This window comes from Vitis riparia, chromosome 14 (genome assembly GCF_004353265.1).
Source record: "Vitis riparia cultivar Riparia Gloire de Montpellier isolate 1030 chromosome 14, EGFV_Vit.rip_1.0, whole genome shotgun sequence".
In the NCBI taxonomy this organism is placed as follows: domain Eukaryota; kingdom Viridiplantae; phylum Streptophyta; class Magnoliopsida; order Vitales; family Vitaceae; genus Vitis; species Vitis riparia.
The window spans coordinates 27,082,160-27,100,368 of NC_048444.1; the positions used below are offsets into that span (position 1 = coordinate 27,082,160).

Sequence of the window (18,209 nt, forward strand, 5' to 3'; positions counted from 1 at the left end):
TTTGATGCATTTTAAAACAATAAAGGTAGTGTTGACCAATTTTAAATTGAAGGTATGGTAGTTTGTTTAAAAGAAAACGATGTTAAGTAAAACCAATCTTTGTAAATTAGCTACTATTTGCATGTTATGTAATCAAATAAATTTAGTTCAATGTCGAAAATGTGATTATTAAGCCATGACTATAATTTACAAGTTTTTTACTCAAATTTAAGCTAAAAGAAGTTAAATATGAAAAAGCAAAGAAATCCCGATAAAAATATGATTTAAAAAAAAAATACACTTTAAATAATTGGTTTGTTTTATAAATCATTTTAAGATGTAGGAACTTGAGTTTGATTAGGTTATATACAAAGAATTTGATGATATTTTTTCCATGAAAATAGTTCCAAAATAGAATCTAGTGGCACCAAGTAATTTACCAAGAATTGAAGGGCATATGTCCAAAGATTTGAAGGGTGAAGTTGATGACAATGTATTATGTCATCCAAACCAACCAGTCATCTTCTACTTTCACACTGTTCAAACCAATGACACTCAATTTTCAATAAAAATAACCTAACCATGTCTCCCCAAAGGACCTCAATTTCAGGATCTTAGGTTTGACTCTTTCTTGGGTGATTTCCACTTTCTCCATTGCCCTCTTCTAAATTCCAAAACCCTAATGTCCATGCAAATGCAGTTTTCTAGGGCTACCACTACTTGTTCCTCTTTCTTTATCATACTTTGATTTGTTAATCATTTTTGTGTTTCCCAATCTAGGGTTTATGCCTTTTGAAGAAACAACACATTTTTACTAAAAGCCATCTCTACCATTTCTTTTTGTTGGGTTTAGGTTTCTTGCCCTATATTTTACTATCTTTTGTTTCTTCTTTTGTAGTAGCTCATGGCATTTCTTAAATCAAATTTTTCATTTTTTTAATCCTCCTTTTTGGGGATTTGTTTTATTTAATATTTCACTTTGCTTGCACCAAATCTCACATTGGTTGTGAATCTTGTGAATCAAGTCTTGTGACCATTTTTAGGCTTAATATTTATTTAATTTTTTTTTTTTTTTAAGAAAATATTCCATAATTTTGATTTATCCTTGGGGTTGCGAAGCAAGATTGTACTATTGAGCCCATGTCAATGAAGGGTGCATTTATTTTTTTAGGTTTTTTAATTAGTTTTTATTTTACTTGGAACTTGCAATCACTTTTACTTATTTTTATAGCATTTAATACATTTATTTTATTTTCATAAAAAATTATTTTAAGAATGGACCGTATTGATTTTGTCTACCTTATAGTAAAGATCTAAACTATGGTCTCTCACATTCAATATCCCTTTTTTTATTGTTGCAAAAATTGGAGATGTCTTACATTGACTATCAAACTATAATATGGTATCATTTGGCACCACTTTTTATTTCTATTTTGAATCGTAGAAAAAGTAGAGGTAGATCTAGGGGGGTGTTCGTGTTTTTCTTTACTTAATTTTAAAAATAACTTAAAATTAAATAATAATTAATATTATTAATTATTAAATTATTTTTTAATATTTTATTTCTATTAAATATTAAGAAATAAATAAAAGTTAAATATTTTAATTTTTTTCTATTTAAACAAAAATTCAAAAAATAAGTAATAAGTTACTAAAAAGTGAAACAGTACAAACTATCTAAAATCTGAAAGTAAGTTACTTTCAACAAAAGTTTTTTTTAAAAAAAAAACAACACCACCACCTAACTGTATTTATATACAAAAACTCGTATTTTAAAAATACATTTATTAAAATTAAGGACGGTTTTAACATTTTTGAAAATTTAATCAAAATTTCATTACTTCCTATCACCTTATTATATAAAAAGCTCTCCTAAATAGGGGTTAAAATCTTAATCTTAATGCATCGTCTCATGAACTTTTATCTTAAGCTTATGCATTAGCTTATATAAACAAGTGATGAAATTCAAATTCAAACGGGCCAAAAACTTAAACGGTTGTATCAAATCAACATAAACAAAATTAACTAAAACCCTAATTAAGAACCCAACATGAAGAATTGAAAAGTAAGGATGAAATTGAATAGCAGATGATCCCTGAGAGGAGGAGAATGGTTTCTATTTATTAAATAGAGAGGGTTCCAGAACATGAAATTAAAGCCACGAGGCACAACAGCAACTCATAATGATAGGAGACAGGAGACAGACCATGGATGAATGTAATTAGGGTGGCACTGAAGTTGAAGCAACTGAATGAATGAATGATGTGTATTGTATTGGATAGAAGGGATAATGTTGGGAAGCATTTATTGTTTAGTTTCTCACAAACCCATACGTGAAGAGATCCAATGAGCAAGAAGTGATGAATGACAGATTTTCCTTTTTTTTCTTACTCTTCTTACTGTGTCTAGGGCCCATCATGTCTCCAAATTTTGGTTGCGATCTCAATCCAGCTGCCGAACTGATTCGATACATATTGAAAAACACGACCGATCAAATCACATCGGGTGTATATATAGATTTTAATGTGTCAAAATAAATATGATTAATATTTTAATAATTAAATATTATTCATGTATTGTGTTGACTTGTCATAAAATTAAATAATATTTTTTAAAAAAAAGATATTAAGTAAATTAGCAATTGAAAATATGAAAATAAAAATAAATAATAGTATATTTTATAAAGCTTATTTAAAAGTGAAGCATTTAAATATGATAAATTTATTAAAATGACTACTATACCTTCAAATTTTAATTATTATATTCATTTAAATATCTAAATATATAAATATTTTATAAATTTAGTAATGATATTATCAAATTCACAAAAGTTAAAAACTTAACATCAAGTCCCTAAAAATTTCAAAAGCAAGTTTAGGATAATAAAAGATATTACAATTATACAGTAATTATTATTTTTTAACAAGTAATAATAAGTCTTTGACGTAGATAACATAAATTATATTATAAGTAGTGTTAATTTAATAATAATTGACCTGAAAGACCTAAAACCCTCAAACAAACCCTTCCTTTTACTACTCAACGACTGAACATTAGCTTCAAGCTATCAAACACTATAATGAGCACCTTCAAGCAAAAAACCAATTAAGGCCTAAAAGCATTTTCTTCATCAACCAAAAGGGGAAAAAAAAATAGTGAACTGATTCATGGGAGGCATCAAGTTTGGACCATTTAAGTACGTTCTAAATCCAGATCCAAAACCAGATGCTATAATATCAATCCCTCTTTTTCCATGCAGGTTACCCTATATGATGCTTAAGCTAACAAGGCCGAAGTTGAAACCAACCCTCGAGACATTAATCATCACAATATGCAACAGTAGGCCCTGTGTGAGACACCAAGCTCACATGTATGTCTTGAGTTAGGATGCGTCGGAAAGCAACTTCAAGGAAGGATATAGAATTCTTTCTCCCAAAGTCCCAATAGAAAAGGGACAAAAAACAGCCTAGGCAGAGTAGGATGGAAATAGTATAATTGACAATAACACAATGCACGTACGATTCACGCAGATAACGATATGTTCCCACTCTATGCATTCACCTATCACTTTACATCATGGTCTTAATCTGAGTTGGGAAAAGGAGGAAGTGCATGCAATTTTTTTTAATGTTAGTTCATATTGTCACAAATGAATGAATACAAAGAGGTTCTCTATCTGAAGAAGAATACCTCCAGTACAGGAGGACCAAAATCTGTTTCTCTCATAGATCTAAAATTTGTTGATAGCCACCTTATTTGAAAACCAGTTTACTCTCACACTGTGACGGTGAACAAGTAGATCTTCAGTACAGCAGCCAGAGCCAACTGCAATAAAAATATTGCAGCTACAATTAAAAACCACCTTTCACCTGCTGACTTAATGTGGGCTCGGAGGTTGAGGGCCACAAAGGTTGCCGACAAGAACCCAGCTACACCAGCAACCACCCATCTGAACAATTCCAGAGGCACAACGGATAGACACTGCAACCAAATACAGAATTAGAACCTCCCCAAACTGGTGTGTGCCCTGTCTTCATCATAATTCATAAAACTTTCATATGTTTAATAATCATGCAGCTCACTGCTTTTTCTAATATATATTTTATAAATAAAAGTGCAATCATGCACCTGAAATTTGGAAGAAAACATTGGTTTTGTAAATGTAAAACCAGAATCGAAAAAATAGAGTAAGATGGTCATTGTTTTTTGGCTGAATAGAAAAGACTAAAATATTTTGCTAAATAGAAAATATTAAAATATTTGGATTTTTTTATTCAGTTAAAAATAACTTGTTCATATGAACCAACATAACTAAACTGGACCTATTAATAACAAGTTCATTTTAGTCATGTTGGTTGCTATCAACAGACTACTTTTAGCTGAATAGAAAAACCCAAATATTTTGGTTTTTTCAATTCAGCCGAAAAGCAAACACCATCTAAGTGATTACCTAACACGATCACTAATGGGTCCATATTTCATACTTGCATAGAGGTCAGACCATCTCAGATTTGATTATATTCACGAGCAGTAAATTCTATAAAATATCATGTGGAAAATTGAGAGCAGAGAGCTCACCAAAGCAGGAATGAAGATAAACAGGGAGTAGCCATATAGACATAATAGCTGGGCAAGGCCAGATGGGGCTGAGAAATATTTGAGAATTATATACAACCCGAGAGGAATAATTGTGACATAGCCATAAAATAAACCAGCAGACCAAGTCACCAGGTTTATATCATAGTCCCATTCTTTCTTCTGTATTTTGTGAGCCACATAGGTGACAAATGTGCCAATGGAAGCTGCCACAAATATTAAGGTAGTGCATATCCAGAATGGTCCATACCTGCACAGCATTTGAAAAGATTACACAACATGTACTATTTTTATTTATTTATTTGTTAGGGGAGCCAGAAAGAGGGGTAGTTAATAAATCTAAATAGCATATAGACTTTGCTAAAATTAAAATAATTTACTTTCTAAAAACTATTATTACAACTAACAAGCCAAAACTACAGGAAAACCTCTAAAGCTCTCAAAGTGATTTAATGTTAAGGGAAACAATTATCTTACCTTTTTTCCCAATATATGAGAACATTTTTTTCCAGAACCCTACTCTTTTTTTTCTTTATTTGATAGGAAAAGAGAGAAAATGATATTAAAAGCATCAAACAAGAACAGGGGTGCACCTAAGTACAATGGGAGCACACAGAGTGCAAACGTCAAACAGCACTAAAGGAAGGACCCACATCACACCAAAGAGTGCAAAAATTAACTCTCATAATACCTTAGCCTTAGAGCAATGAATTAGGATGTGGTTTATAGACTCTTCTTCGACAAGGCAAAGGAAACATCTATTGGCTAAAGTCCACCCCCTCCTCTTTAATTGATCCAAGGTTAAGACCTTACCCCACAAAGCTTCCCAAGCAAAAAAAACCCACTTTGGAAGGCAAATGATGTTCCACATAAATGGGACCGAATTTCTTGTCTCCAAAGCATCATAAAGGAACTTAATAGAAAACTTCTCATTCTTAGTCTCTTTCCAAAGCACCCTATCTTCTAAGTCCATAAACACCCTCTTCCCTTGAATTGTCGAAAGGAACCACTCCACTAATCCACCTCCCAATCATTAAAAGGCTTTGAGAATCAAGGATTCCTTCCCCTCTCCTTACCCGAAGAATCCCACACCTCTGCCACCCACACCTCTATAGAGTTCACCAAGGCATACAAAGTAGGGAAAGAATCACACAAAGCAATGCCACCACACCACTTATCCTTCCAAAATCTCACTCCTTCCACTACCCACTAAGAACCCAATTTTATTACTCATTAAAAATCCTTCCTTCCTAATTTCCTTCCACAAACCCACACCATAACCCTCCTTAACTGCTCATGTACTCCACCCCCCTTCCTCTACCTCAAACTTCCTACTAATAACTTGTTCCCAAGGAGTCCCCCTTTCATTCACAAAACGCCAACTCCATTTGCACAAAAGGATCCTATTGAGTGTAGAAGGGCATATAACACCCAAGTCACCCTTCCTTTTTATCTAAACAAACCACCACCCACTTTACTATATGAGGCTTCCTCTCTAAGGCCCCCCACCCTAAAGGAAGTCCCTTTGGATCTTTTGTAATCTCAATCTAACCACTCTTGGCATACAGAACATGACATGTAGTAAATAGGCATGCTAGACAATGTGCTCTGAATAATAGTAATTTTCCCTCCTTTAGAGATATATTATCTTTTCCACAAAGCTAGCCTCTTTTGAAACCTCTTCTCCATCCCATCCCAAACCACCATAGATTTATGCAGAGCACCCAAGGGAAGCCCTAAGTAAGAGGAAGGAAGCTCTCCCACCTTACAACCAAGTTCAAGTGCCAAAACCTCAAAATTCTCCCACCTTTCAACTGAGTAATGCTTGACAGAAACATGTTCCCCATACTAACTTCCAAATTCCAATTGAATGGACAAGGTAAAAAAGCTTCATCCATCATGTGCTAAAAACATGCAGGGGGCTAAAGGGTCAGAAACAAAGTATACCTAAGTATTGTAGTTTCTTCTAAATGTTTATTAAACTTTATACATCTATGAATTAACCAAGCTTAGGAACACCTTAAGAACAAGCCCAAGAACCTATAAGTAGTTGATGAGGGCTAACTTGAACTTGAAGAATTAGTGCTTAAGAACTTAACAGCATGCATAAAACCAACTTGTTGCAGAATTCCACTTTTAATATTTCAGAAAAAGTTAATACTGTTTCTATATTCTTCATATTCCACAATTTTTCAAATTCTCCATCCAAAAAGGAATTGCAGTATATCACATTAACCCTCGACTCAAGTTTTGTAATAAAATGTAAAAGAACCTCTACTTTCTCTCCTTTTTTGTTATAGGCAGTAAAAATATTTTATAAACAAATGCCAAAAAAACAGTGCATCAAAAAATGCTTCCACTCTCAAGGCAGAGAAATCCCAATCAAAATTCATATTAACAACTAAAATGTTAAAAAAAAACCCAACATTTTAGTCACCAAGTCCAAAAAGTATATGTATTAACTAATAGGAAGAATTGGTTAATATGACTTACAAATCTGGGTTGCTTGCGACCTTTTCAGAAAAGCTTCCATTAAATGGAAAGAGTGAATCTTTAATCCTCTCTAAAACATCTGAGGTGTCAACATCAAAGTAAGGTTTATATGCAGCAACTGTAAATGAGCGTAACCAGCCACTTGGCGGAGATTCATCAGAACCAGGTACTGGTTTTGAGAATGTTTCTGCATCAATGGAAAATTTTTAATTTAATTTACAAGCAAACATAAAAACTAACCAATCATTTCTGTCTTCTGATATATGAGTTAACAAAGAAAATTACAAGAATATACATATATATATTTCTTTTCATTTTTCTTTTCATATGGTTGCTTAGAAAAATTGGTGAAACAAAGAGGAAAGTAGAAAAAACTTTTTGACTTTTCTGTCTTCTATTGGCATTGTTTCTTTAAAATGACAAGCTCATCCCAATTCCATCAACTGGGTCAATTAAATTGAGCAGATTCTTAAAGAAAAGTTCAAGAATGAAAGGTTTTGATTTGCCTTATTGTTCCTATATTTTCTTTGCAACCAAGCATGGGGGGCTTCCTATATTTTCTTTACTCAAACCATGTGGAATTTATTTATTCTACAGTGCAACATTTGACTTATTTCCCCTCTATTTGAAGCATTTGGGTCACTCCTGAAGGAAATCTAAACTTTCCAAAATTACATTTTATAGTATTCTGCAATTCTCGTTTTCTTTTCTTTTCTCCTTCATACAAGATTTGGTGGAAGATATTTAAAATAATTAGGTGAAATAATACTTTCTTCTAGGATCTCTTTTTATAGGCTACCTTCTTTTAGGACTTTTTTTTTTTTTTTGATAGATAAAAGGATGTATATTAAACGAAAAGAGGAAGCACCAAAAACAGTGCCCTCAAAGTACACAGGAAGTATGCAAAAGCAGCCCAAAGGCTCAAAACAAGAGTCAAGCCATGTGGCCAGTGAGTGATCATGAATTAAGGGGCGAGTAGAGCAAGAGGAAGAGAGAAAAAGAGGCAGAAGGTGTTGGTGTGGTGCCAAAGGGGAGCTCTTAGAAGCGATCTCAAAAGTGCCTGTGGATGCTCAACTGGAAAGTCTGAGATTCTTTAGAGAGGTCAGAGCTAGTAGGTTAACTGTTGTTTAAAAATCTCAGTTGGGAAGTTTAGGACAGGCCTCCAAGGCCTAGTGCTTTAGGACTTCATTGCTCCAAAATACATTCATGGTAAAATATATTCCCTAGACACAATGGATCCCCTACCTCTCAATCCAACCAACATGGGTTCAATTCAGGTCTGATTTATTCTTCCACAACAAGCCTACAACTCTATCCATTAAACCAAATATCTTAAAGCGATCCCAAATATTTAGTAATGGAAGGGTAGGTTCACCACCAAGTTCGCCTTGGACTCCCCTACCTTTGATTCCAACTTGGGCTGCATTAATAACTGCAGCAGTAATAAAATCTAGATTGGTTAGGCTACAGATAAGGGAAAAGAGTGTTTTCTCTCTTCTTGTTCTTTGCTTCATGGAGCCCTATTACACACACCCTGTACTTTGTGTGGCTTTTTTTGGCCCTTATTTATATATTGATTGCCTTGCCTATCAAAAAATAATAGCGTTTAAGTGCTACATCCCCAAGAGAAGGGGGCATCTTCATGGGAGTAACAAATAACTGAAGTAGGTTGTGGAGCACAGTGAGTTTCGGAACCAACCTACTTTGAGTGCAGAATATTCTTTACGTTGACAATTCAAAGAAGGCCAACTCAACCATTGAGAGGAGAACTATTTGCTCTACTAAAAATAACACCATCACAACCCTAAGCCACCACAACACCAACCTCCCTCAGTCACCCTATGCCACACAAAAAGGAGGGACATCCCCTTCTTTATCTTGACAATTATTTTGAGAAAAATCACTTACCTCACACCTTGACACAAAGGCCACACATTTAAAGTGCGTGGAAAGAAACCCCTCACTACAAACACTTTGCAAACAAACATCATTTCACCAGAAAGTGTGTTAGATGAACCTATCATTCACCATGGCCATCAGATATGGGCATCCATGCTAGGTGGGCAACCAAGACACCCAGGCAACCAACCTTAGAGTGGTCATCCGGGCTAAATGTCAATTAAACCTAGCACAGGAAACTAACCAGAGATAATCGTGTACTCATGTAGAGACATGGAACACATGGCCACACATGAAGGAGAATCATCAAAATTTGTGATGACTTAAGACTAAACTGAAGATATGGCCATTGATAAAGCTAGACAGCAATGCATGCACAAGAGAAGTAAAAGTGTTGGAGGGGATGACTTGAGACCAAACTGAAGATATGGTCATTGATGAAGCTGAATAGAAAAAATACAATTCATGTAGCTAACCCCAAGTAGTTGACATATAGGGTTATTTTGCACTTATTGTTTGCAATAGTCAACCAATTTAATCAAAAAGGCCACCACAAATATTGCTGATTTAATAGTAGTTTAAACTGACTAAAATTTAAAGTTACATTTCTAGAGCAAATAAAGAAAACAATTGAAACAATATTACTCCAAGAATGCAAGGAGAACCATCTTCTTTTATACTTATCAGTTATCCCAAAGAACTGCTTATTCAATCTTATAACTCTAGAGTTACTCAAACCCTGATTAAACTATAGATCTGGTGCAGGGTCAAATAAAACCTGATCTAACAAATGCAGACCTATAAAAAGAAAAAATAACAAGCTTTTCTATCATAAACACTGATGAATAGTGACAGTAAATCAATTCACATGCATTTTTAGAGAGAACAATAAAACATATCCAGCCTATATAAAGATTGAATAGCATGTACCGTCAGCATCGCGAGGAGGACGTGAACCACCAGAGATCTTCCCCTGAGCCTCAGATGGTGGAAATGTTTCAAGGTTTGAATCTGAAACAGAAAATCAGAAAATTCATCTATTATACCACCACTAATGCTAAGAAATCTGAGGAAACATGAGCAATAAGGATACTACCCTTTTAACCTCGTGATTTATGCAGTAGTTTAGGTTTATATCATGGTCTAATTTTTGTTTTCTCAATTCTCAGACAACTGAAAACCTAATGGTTTTATGGTTTCTCAGGAAAGAAATACAAATCTCACGAAACAAAAGATAGCTTCCAGCGTAACAAATTCAGACTCTCAATTTCATGCAAAAACAAAACCGTACCTGCGAATTTGACGGTGACCTGACCTGGATCTGAAACCGCCTGAAAAAACAACAAAACCAGACATTAAGATCTGAAGCTTTACCTAAAGACAAAAAGCTAAACCGCAGCAACAATCCGCTTGGTCCCTGAGAAAACCTGGGGAAACGAATGAAAGCTTCGGAATCTCAGAACAGGCCAGGAACTGTCAAAGGACTACTCCGAGATTCCAATTTTTTCACTCATTTCCCTCCAGCTCTCTCGCCGGCCAAACGGAGCGGAATGGAAAATTACAGGTACGGATCCGGAGATTTTCTGGTTATCGATGGTGGTATAATTCCCGCCGGACATCATCTTGTCTATTTATTATTGTTTTCTCTCGGACTGAGGACGGCAAGAAAGTTGAGGCTTCTTTTTTCTTGGAAGCCAAACAGATCTCCGTCCCTCCCCTCTCTCTATTGACTCTTTCTGTTTGGCCTTGTAATGCGCCATTCACTTCTCAAATTTGTCCTAATAACGCAGCTGCTACTGCCCCTTCCCCCTGCGGTGACCCAGATAAGTATCAAAGACGCTGATTGTAGGACACGTGTAATTTGCAACAATATTTTATATATTTTTTCTCCCTTTTCTCTATTAGCATTTTAATGCATTCCAATTAGATACAATTTTAATTGTGTTAATTTATAGAATATTTAATACGATTTACCACATCGCGTGTTTTTCACATCGTATCTTTTAAATTGAAGGAAATATCATAATAAAAAAATAAGAATAAATTTGTAAATTCAATTACCAAAAATATATCACGTGATATTTTTATCTATTGAAATTAACATCATTAAAAAAAAACAAAATGTTAATGTTTAAGAAGCATGTAGTGTGTACTCGATTTAAATGCGAAAAATATAATAAATTAAAGTAAGTAAATCGCATTAAACTCTTTATATAATTTATTCAATAAATAAATCATGTTCGGGTTTGACTATTCAACCCGCTTAACCTATCTATTTATTGATGGCAAAATAATTTATTTATAAATAAACATATGTGACATATTTTATTCATAAAATTTATTAATTTTATGTATTTAAAAATTATAAAAATATAAATATGTTTTTTAGTTACAAATATCATATAATTAAAAAATTAAGAGAAAATTTATACATTTCATTATATAGATTAAAAATTATATAATCAGAATATTAATTTTTACATTTGTTATTTGCATATACGTTTTAAATGAAAAATTAGTTTTACAATAAAAAAAAAAAGTGAGGGCATTATTTATTAGATAAATTAAACGATATAAAATATATATATGAATTTATTTTTTAAAAATATTTATGAGTTTATATTTCTCTTATATGTAATTACTAAATAAAATGATTAAATAAAAATTTATTAAAAAGATTATCGTAATCATCTTTTATATATATATATAAAGGGTAATGAAGATGAAAGTTGACTAAAAGAACCAGCCGATGACTTGACTTCGGGTCGGTCTCCATTTCCATTCGCCTCCCTCAATGAGGAGTGCATGTGAAGCGACGAGGCCTCCTGAAGTAAATGGCTAGTAAATGGCTCGCCGATTTCACGGATATTTTGGCTATAAAATCGGGAATATCGATAAAATGTAGGAATATCACAGATACGAGGACGTGCATGTAAGCTGATATGACTCACCGAATCGCAGATATTTCGGCCAAAAATGAGTAAAATATTGATAAAATCGGAGATATTTCGCCTCCCGGAACCCCGGATATGTCGAGGATATTTCGGCCATAAAATCGGTAAAACTTGTTAAAATCGGGAATATTTAGGATTTCGACCATAAATCGGTGAAGTCTTGATAAAATCAGGTATATTTCGAGATTTCGAGATTTCGTCCATAATATCAAAATCGGTGAAACGTCGATAAAATCGAGGATATTTCGGTCAATAAATCGATAAAATCGGAAAATCAGTAAAATTGGGTCATAAAATCGGTAAAATTTTGATACAATCAGCGATATTTCGGCCTTAAAATCAGTTGAATCTCGATAAAATCGTGATAATCGATAAAATGCAGAAATGTCACCAAAAATCGGATATTATCGGTCCGATAGCCGAAATTTCCACGATTTTTCTCCCACCCCTAACGGAACTTTCATCCATGCTGCTGGGTGACTCATATAAACCCTAACTCGACCGAGTCAATAAAATCAACTACTGCAGCCAAACCTAAGGACAGTCGTGTGATGCATATTCTCAGGTAGCCATAACGGCTCTGTTGGCTTCCTGAATATAACTCTCATTCAACACTCCAATTTTAACTTCGCTTTATGGTTCTGTCAGACCCCCTTTTCAGCCATAAACTCCATAGCTTTTACTCACCCTTCTCATAACTCCGAACGTGTCCAGAACCAGAACCATTTCCAAGGAGAAAGATGATTGAATGAAGCTCTCATACTGCAATCACAAATGGGTTACCAATCCTTTTCTTCAGACAGTTCATTAATACAGTAATCCCTATAAGCTTTAAAGACCAAGAGCACATGCATGGTAGAAAGAAAATGAATTGTCCATAGGATGATTCATAGCATAAATCATCATGCAAGTAGTTCTTTGTTTTCTTAAGTCAGTGCCTTAGCACACAACAACATACCCTGCTGCGTGTTTATTACTCTACTAATGAACTTTCTGATCAAGCTATACGAGAATCACCTGTTCTTAATGTCTAACAATAGCCTAATCCATAATTATTCTTCTTGAAAAAAAATAATCCCTTGTTCCTGCAATCGAATTTCAACGAAAGCAATTGAACCTGGGCTCTATAATTATCCTCCTGTTTGGCAACATCATATGAAACCAAATTATCTACAGCCGATCACGTGTACCACCATTGATGCTATGGCTTCTGAGCACTCTTCAGTCTACTCCCTGTGAGCAATAGATACTTTCTAGCTGCAAGTATTAGTACCCAAGTGCCTGCTGCAATTTTCTCCTTGATCATCAAAAGCAATGCTGAGCTTAGTACAGTTTTCAGGATCTGAGCTTGCAAACCCTTAAAGAACCCTGGCACCCCTTCTCTCTTCCAAATAGCATAAAGAACACCATGTACTGTTTTGTGGGATTTCTGTGGAGCTTTCTTGGCTTCATCGTCATTTGTGTCTGCTGCTTGAATCATGACCTTACACCTGTTCACAGTTCATGTATCAATTACTTCAGCATACGAAGCTGTCAAATATGATAGGCGTAAGAGAATTGCACCAACCTGATTGCTGGATATGTCAAAAAAGTGGCAATACTCTTTGAAATTGCACCCAACATGAAAGCTGAGAGGGCAGAAAGGGCTTCCGGGGATGAGCCCTTCTCTGTTATGTTCTGATTCCTCTTCAGGTGTCTTTGCTTCAGCTGATCAAATACTGTATACTGCAGAAGATAATGATTCTTGTCTCAGCTTGGTCCATTATGTTATTGTCTAAATTTCAAGGAAACTTTCATTTAATGCAAATTGCAGCTTGACATGAGACACAGTTACTTGAATCACATGGTTTGAGATCATACTAATTTACAGTTACAAACTTGAAGGAAAATCAGGTACCTGAATTGCAGGGTTTGTGGTCAAAAGAAGAGAGATTCCAAGACCATCAAATGCTTCACTCCAAGTTCCAGCTGTAAGGGTTTGCCAAAGCCCTTTTGATTTCCCAAAAGCACTTGTCTGCATCCTCGAGGAGGCTGTATCCAGGGGCTACATGGCAATATAAGAGAATGAAACATTACATTTTCAAGAAAAACCAAAAGAGAAAAAAATGGTAATTGTACTTAAAACTAAGAGTAAATTAGGAACAGATTACAGCCATCTCAACTGCAGATAGATGTATGATTCCATACATCCATAGACAACCAAATGGAGCATTAGTTGAAACCCTAATGTGTAATAAAAAAGAAATGAAGACAATATCTCAACATTGTATAAACAGCAATCTTGATTTCAGTATCTTAACACCAGGGATTCCCCCTTTTAAAAAAAAATAAAAATTGCTAGCCATATCCAACCTCAAATAGGAATTATGCCTTTTTTCCATTATTTTCCCAGCTCACAAAGTTGCAAAATAAAAGACCGTGCATATAGTGGATGATACTTCACATTTTTTAAACCGATATGTAACATTCAATATTGTATATAGTGAAATGAGATATAATTATCAACCAACAACATACGGGCCTGCCTCAAATAAGCCTTACCTGAGTCACAATAGCAGTACAGGCCCCAGCAGCTGCTGCAAGAATCAAGTTTGCTTTTGTTCCAATGGAATTGAAGCCACTTCTTTCCAAATATAGTCTTTTGAAGCAGCTATACCCATAGAAGTAGACAAACTGTGCAATGAAAGATTGCAGGTTCTTTGTCCCTAAACCCTGATACAGAGAAACAATTTGACGGGTAGAGATGGCTTCCCATAATACATCTGAGAGGTTCCTACAAACACCAAAGCAGGTGGAATCAAATAAACAAGAGACCAATACTAAGAAATGCATGCAGGCTTGATAAATCAAAGAAAGCATAAAGGAACTATATTCACATTTTCCACAACCGTGAAACAAATTTCCAGAATTATTTCTTTGCAGAAATTCTCACATCGGTTAAGTATTAACTGAACAAACAGGGCCAAAGGAAAAACCAAAAGGAGCAGTTGCTTGCCATGATTTAATAAGCCAAAGATCAAACAGTGCATATCAAACCTTCTGTAAGTCCAACAATCAGCTTCATCATGTCATACTCCGTATGACCCTTTTATCCATGACAAAACACTATGAATTTGATTGCCACCAAAATGTAACAAACAACATGAGTGTGCCGGTGTGACAATAAAAAGCCAAGACCTTCACAGTGAATCCTAAAAGAGACCATCCAATTGGGATACACAGGCCATTCATTTCTATCATCCAAGATTTTGAAGTGACCTTCAATTATCGTGTTCGCAAGAAATCAGAAACCTGGCCTCTTCACCAGCATTATCACCACCACCCAACTCCACAAAAGGAAATCATCAGTCTGTAATGCTCCTACCCCACTGTGTAACCGAAATCCCCCATGAGCAGTGCTAGTATAGAAGCCACACATTTTACCTTTTTGCTAGGTCTAAAACCCAAGCCGATGTACTGCAAAATTGTAAACTCCTCAATAGAATCATTGATTAAGAACTACATGTAGGATGTAACAGAATCGATCAACTTTTTTCATTTCAAAGATATCCTTTCATACTGTGTTTAATGAACAATATCATCCCTGAAAACCAAAAAAAATCTAAATATGCAGATCTACAGACTATAAATCTACTGAAATATATGCCCTAATTCACAGATAAAATGCACAACCTTCCAAAGTGACATAACTGAAAGTGAAAGACAATGAGACATCAAGTAGTTGGACAATAATTATTGACATGAATCAGTCCTCACAGATAATAATAACACCAACAACAACTACAACAACAACAATAAATTGTATGGATCGAATCATAATATACAGACAAAATCAAGCCAAGTTTACATATCAAAACTACTGAAATATACTGGTAAAATCAAGGTATTCAACAATTTCTTAAAAAATCAACAAAAATAAAGAGAGAAAAAAAAAAAAAAAAGGAATCGGGCATCAACTGTACACAACACACCAACAAAGCGATCCACCATAATTGAAACAGACAAGAAATAAAATTTTCCAGTTGATCAAACATCATTAAGAAAAACGAAGAAGAGAAAAAAGAACCCATAAAATAGAAAATAAAAAGACGGTGAAATTAAATGAAGGAAGAATGGGAAAAAAATGAGATGGGCCACCTGTATTTTTGCTGGCCGTGGGCTTTGACCTCAGCTTGGTACTTGGTCTTGCAGGTGTCAAGCGGGTACAAGATGGTGGTGCTCAGCAGTGCTCCTACGGCGCCAGAAGTGGCCTCTGATAAAGATTGAAGATCAACCGCCATCTCTGAATCGCGCTCTTCTCGAGTACCCAGATCAAAATACTATTTATAGGCGTGCTTGGACAGGAAGAAAAATAAAAAAGGAGTTGGCAAGTGGGAAGAGAGAGAGAGAAAGAGAGAGAGGAAATAGGTAAGGGAAATGAATGTAAACAGGAACGGAAAATGACGTTTTTCAGGAAAAGGGAAAGGGAAATGGTTGGTGTTTTCCTGGGAATTGAAAAACGTGAAGCGATTTTCTTCGGCTCTTTTGACGGTCGTGTTTGTCTACGAGGTTATAGTATCCCATGTCAATGCTACACGTGGAAAATAAAAGGAAAATCATATCTATACTACTTATAAAATTACAAGCTATTTTTCACCTTTTTATTTCTTGAAATATTCTTATCAATACTAATAATCAATTTTAAATAATAATTTAACCTTTTTAAAATAATTTAATCTTTTTATTTTATTACGGTTTTAATTATTTGTCACAACGTAAACCATTTTTAAAATTATCATCACAAATTTAAAAGGCAATTCAAAATTTAATATTTTTCGTACTCATAATCAACTTAAACTTAAAAGGTAGCGAAAAATTTAATTTTTCATTTGCCTCTAATTTTTATTTCATCAACTGTTTTAATAAAAATTTAATTTAAAGTTTTAATTACTTGGCACAACGAAAATCTGTATGTTTATAACTTTATTTTGATTTTATATTCAAATTCAATACTTCGTTTTAATTTTATATTCAAATTCAATCTTGAAAATTGTTCTCAATAAATTATATAAGAAAATGTTAATGTTTGTGGAAACCTCTCAAATTGGGCATTCATCTTCGACGTCCCTCCAATATAGTTACTCCATCTTTCATCCTATTTGATAAAACGCACCATGATCCACCAATACAATGTTTATTAGTCTCCATCATTAATTTTGGTTTATTTATAATATATATATGTATAGAAGTTTGGTTATAGTAAGAAATCTTGGATAATGTTTTTCGATTTTGGATTTATAATTGATATAAAAGATAGTTAAAGGTTTGTTTGGAACTCTCCCATAAATCAAAATTTATTTTTTCTTAATATCAAATTTGAAGTATTTTAAATCATATAAATAAAATGTATTTAATACTTATATTTATTATTAGTTTTTCTTCTTATCCTAACTTATCTTTCATTTCTTCAATGAAATAAATTATTTAAAAAAAAATTATATGAAACTTTTTACTTTTTATAACAGAGTGATTTTCATTCATTTTGAGATATTGAAATTTTTTAAAAATTTTATTTAATTAAATAATAATGAATTAATAACTAACACTTGTTATATTATAGATAATTATTGAATAAAAAGTTTCATCACTCATTTACATTATTTATTCAAACAAATTTTAATTTACTAAAAAAATTACTACATTGTTTTAAAGATATTAAGATTTTGATATAAAATTTACCAAAATGATGAAAATTCTTTTATTGAGATTTTAATTCTTTTGATTTTTTTTTTTAAATATTTTTAGAACAAAACTTATTTTTATTTTATATACTTTTCCTTCGACTAAATAATTTGATGTATTATATATTTTTCTTTTATATGAAATTATTTAATTTAATTTGGAATCTAATTTTTGATATAAAATCATTTAATTTAATCTAGTTCTATTTTCTATATTTACAAACGAAAATTAATAATAAATTTTACAAAATATATAATGGTTTTTAAAAACGAATTAAAACCACACTACTAATATAATCAATGTTATAAAAATTTATCATTAAAAATTTGAAAACTTTTCAAATTTCTTGTTACCATTTTATTTTTCATCTTTAAAGTTTGAAATTTTTTACCTTCTTTTGTTATTCTCTATTCTTTTCAAATTTTTCTCTTTAACTTTTTCAGGTATGCTACCGTTCTTTTTTTTAGTCTTTTTATTTTTTGAAGATTTTTTTTAATCCACAAATTTCTTGCTCAAACTAAGTCATTTTTGTTCTAATTTTTATTAAAAAGCTCTAATATAAAAGGG

General features: G+C 33.3%; 2 protein-coding genes across 2 annotated transcripts; both read right to left on the bottom strand.

Moving 5' to 3' along the window:
• Positions 1-3,390: 3,390 nt before the first annotated feature.
• LOC117930386 (protein YIPF1 homolog) lies at positions 3,391-10,732 on the bottom strand. Its single transcript, XM_034851019.1, has 6 exons — positions 10,530-10,732; positions 10,259-10,298; positions 9,898-9,978; positions 7,069-7,255; positions 4,558-4,825; positions 3,391-3,960 (listed from the first exon to the last, which is right to left on the bottom strand). The coding sequence occupies exons 1-6, from the start codon at positions 10,587-10,589 to the stop codon at positions 3,754-3,756; spliced, it is 843 nt and encodes a 280-aa protein (XP_034706910.1). The 5' UTR covers positions 10,590-10,732; the 3' UTR covers positions 3,391-3,753.
• Positions 10,733-12,774: 2,042 nt separating this feature from the next.
• On the bottom strand, positions 12,775-16,305 carry LOC117930385 (peroxisomal adenine nucleotide carrier 1). Its single transcript, XM_034851017.1, has 5 exons — positions 16,059-16,305; positions 14,463-14,694; positions 13,819-13,965; positions 13,489-13,646; positions 12,775-13,411 (listed from the first exon to the last, which is right to left on the bottom strand). The coding sequence occupies exons 1-5, from the start codon at positions 16,199-16,201 to the stop codon at positions 13,123-13,125; spliced, it is 969 nt and encodes a 322-aa protein (XP_034706908.1). The 5' UTR covers positions 16,202-16,305; the 3' UTR covers positions 12,775-13,122.
• Positions 16,306-18,209: the final 1,904 nt, after the last annotated feature.

Excerpts from the sequence above, each read along its gene's own strand:
- LOC117930386 (XM_034851019.1), bottom strand. The coding sequence starts at position 10,589 with ATGATGTCCGGCGGGAATTATACCACCATCGATAACCAGAAAATCTCC. Across the intron at positions 10,299-10,529 it reads AAATCTCCGGATCCGTACCT|GCGGTTTCAGATCCAGGTCA; the intron begins GTAATTTTCCAT and ends TTGTTTTTTCAG. Across the intron at positions 4,826-7,068 it reads GTCGCAAGCAACCCAGATTT|GTATGGACCATTCTGGATAT; the intron begins GTAAGTCATATT and ends AATGCTGTGCAG.
- LOC117930385 (XM_034851017.1), bottom strand. The coding sequence starts at position 16,201 with ATGGCGGTTGATCTTCAATCTTTATCAGAGGCCACTTCTGGCGCCGTA. Across the intron at positions 13,966-14,462 it reads GTACTGCTATTGTGACTCAG|CCCCTGGATACAGCCTCCTC; the intron begins GTAAGGCTTATT and ends ATTGCCATGTAG. Across the intron at positions 13,412-13,488 it reads TTGACATATCCAGCAATCAG|GTGTAAGGTCATGATTCAAG; the intron begins GTTGGTGCAATT and ends AACTGTGAACAG.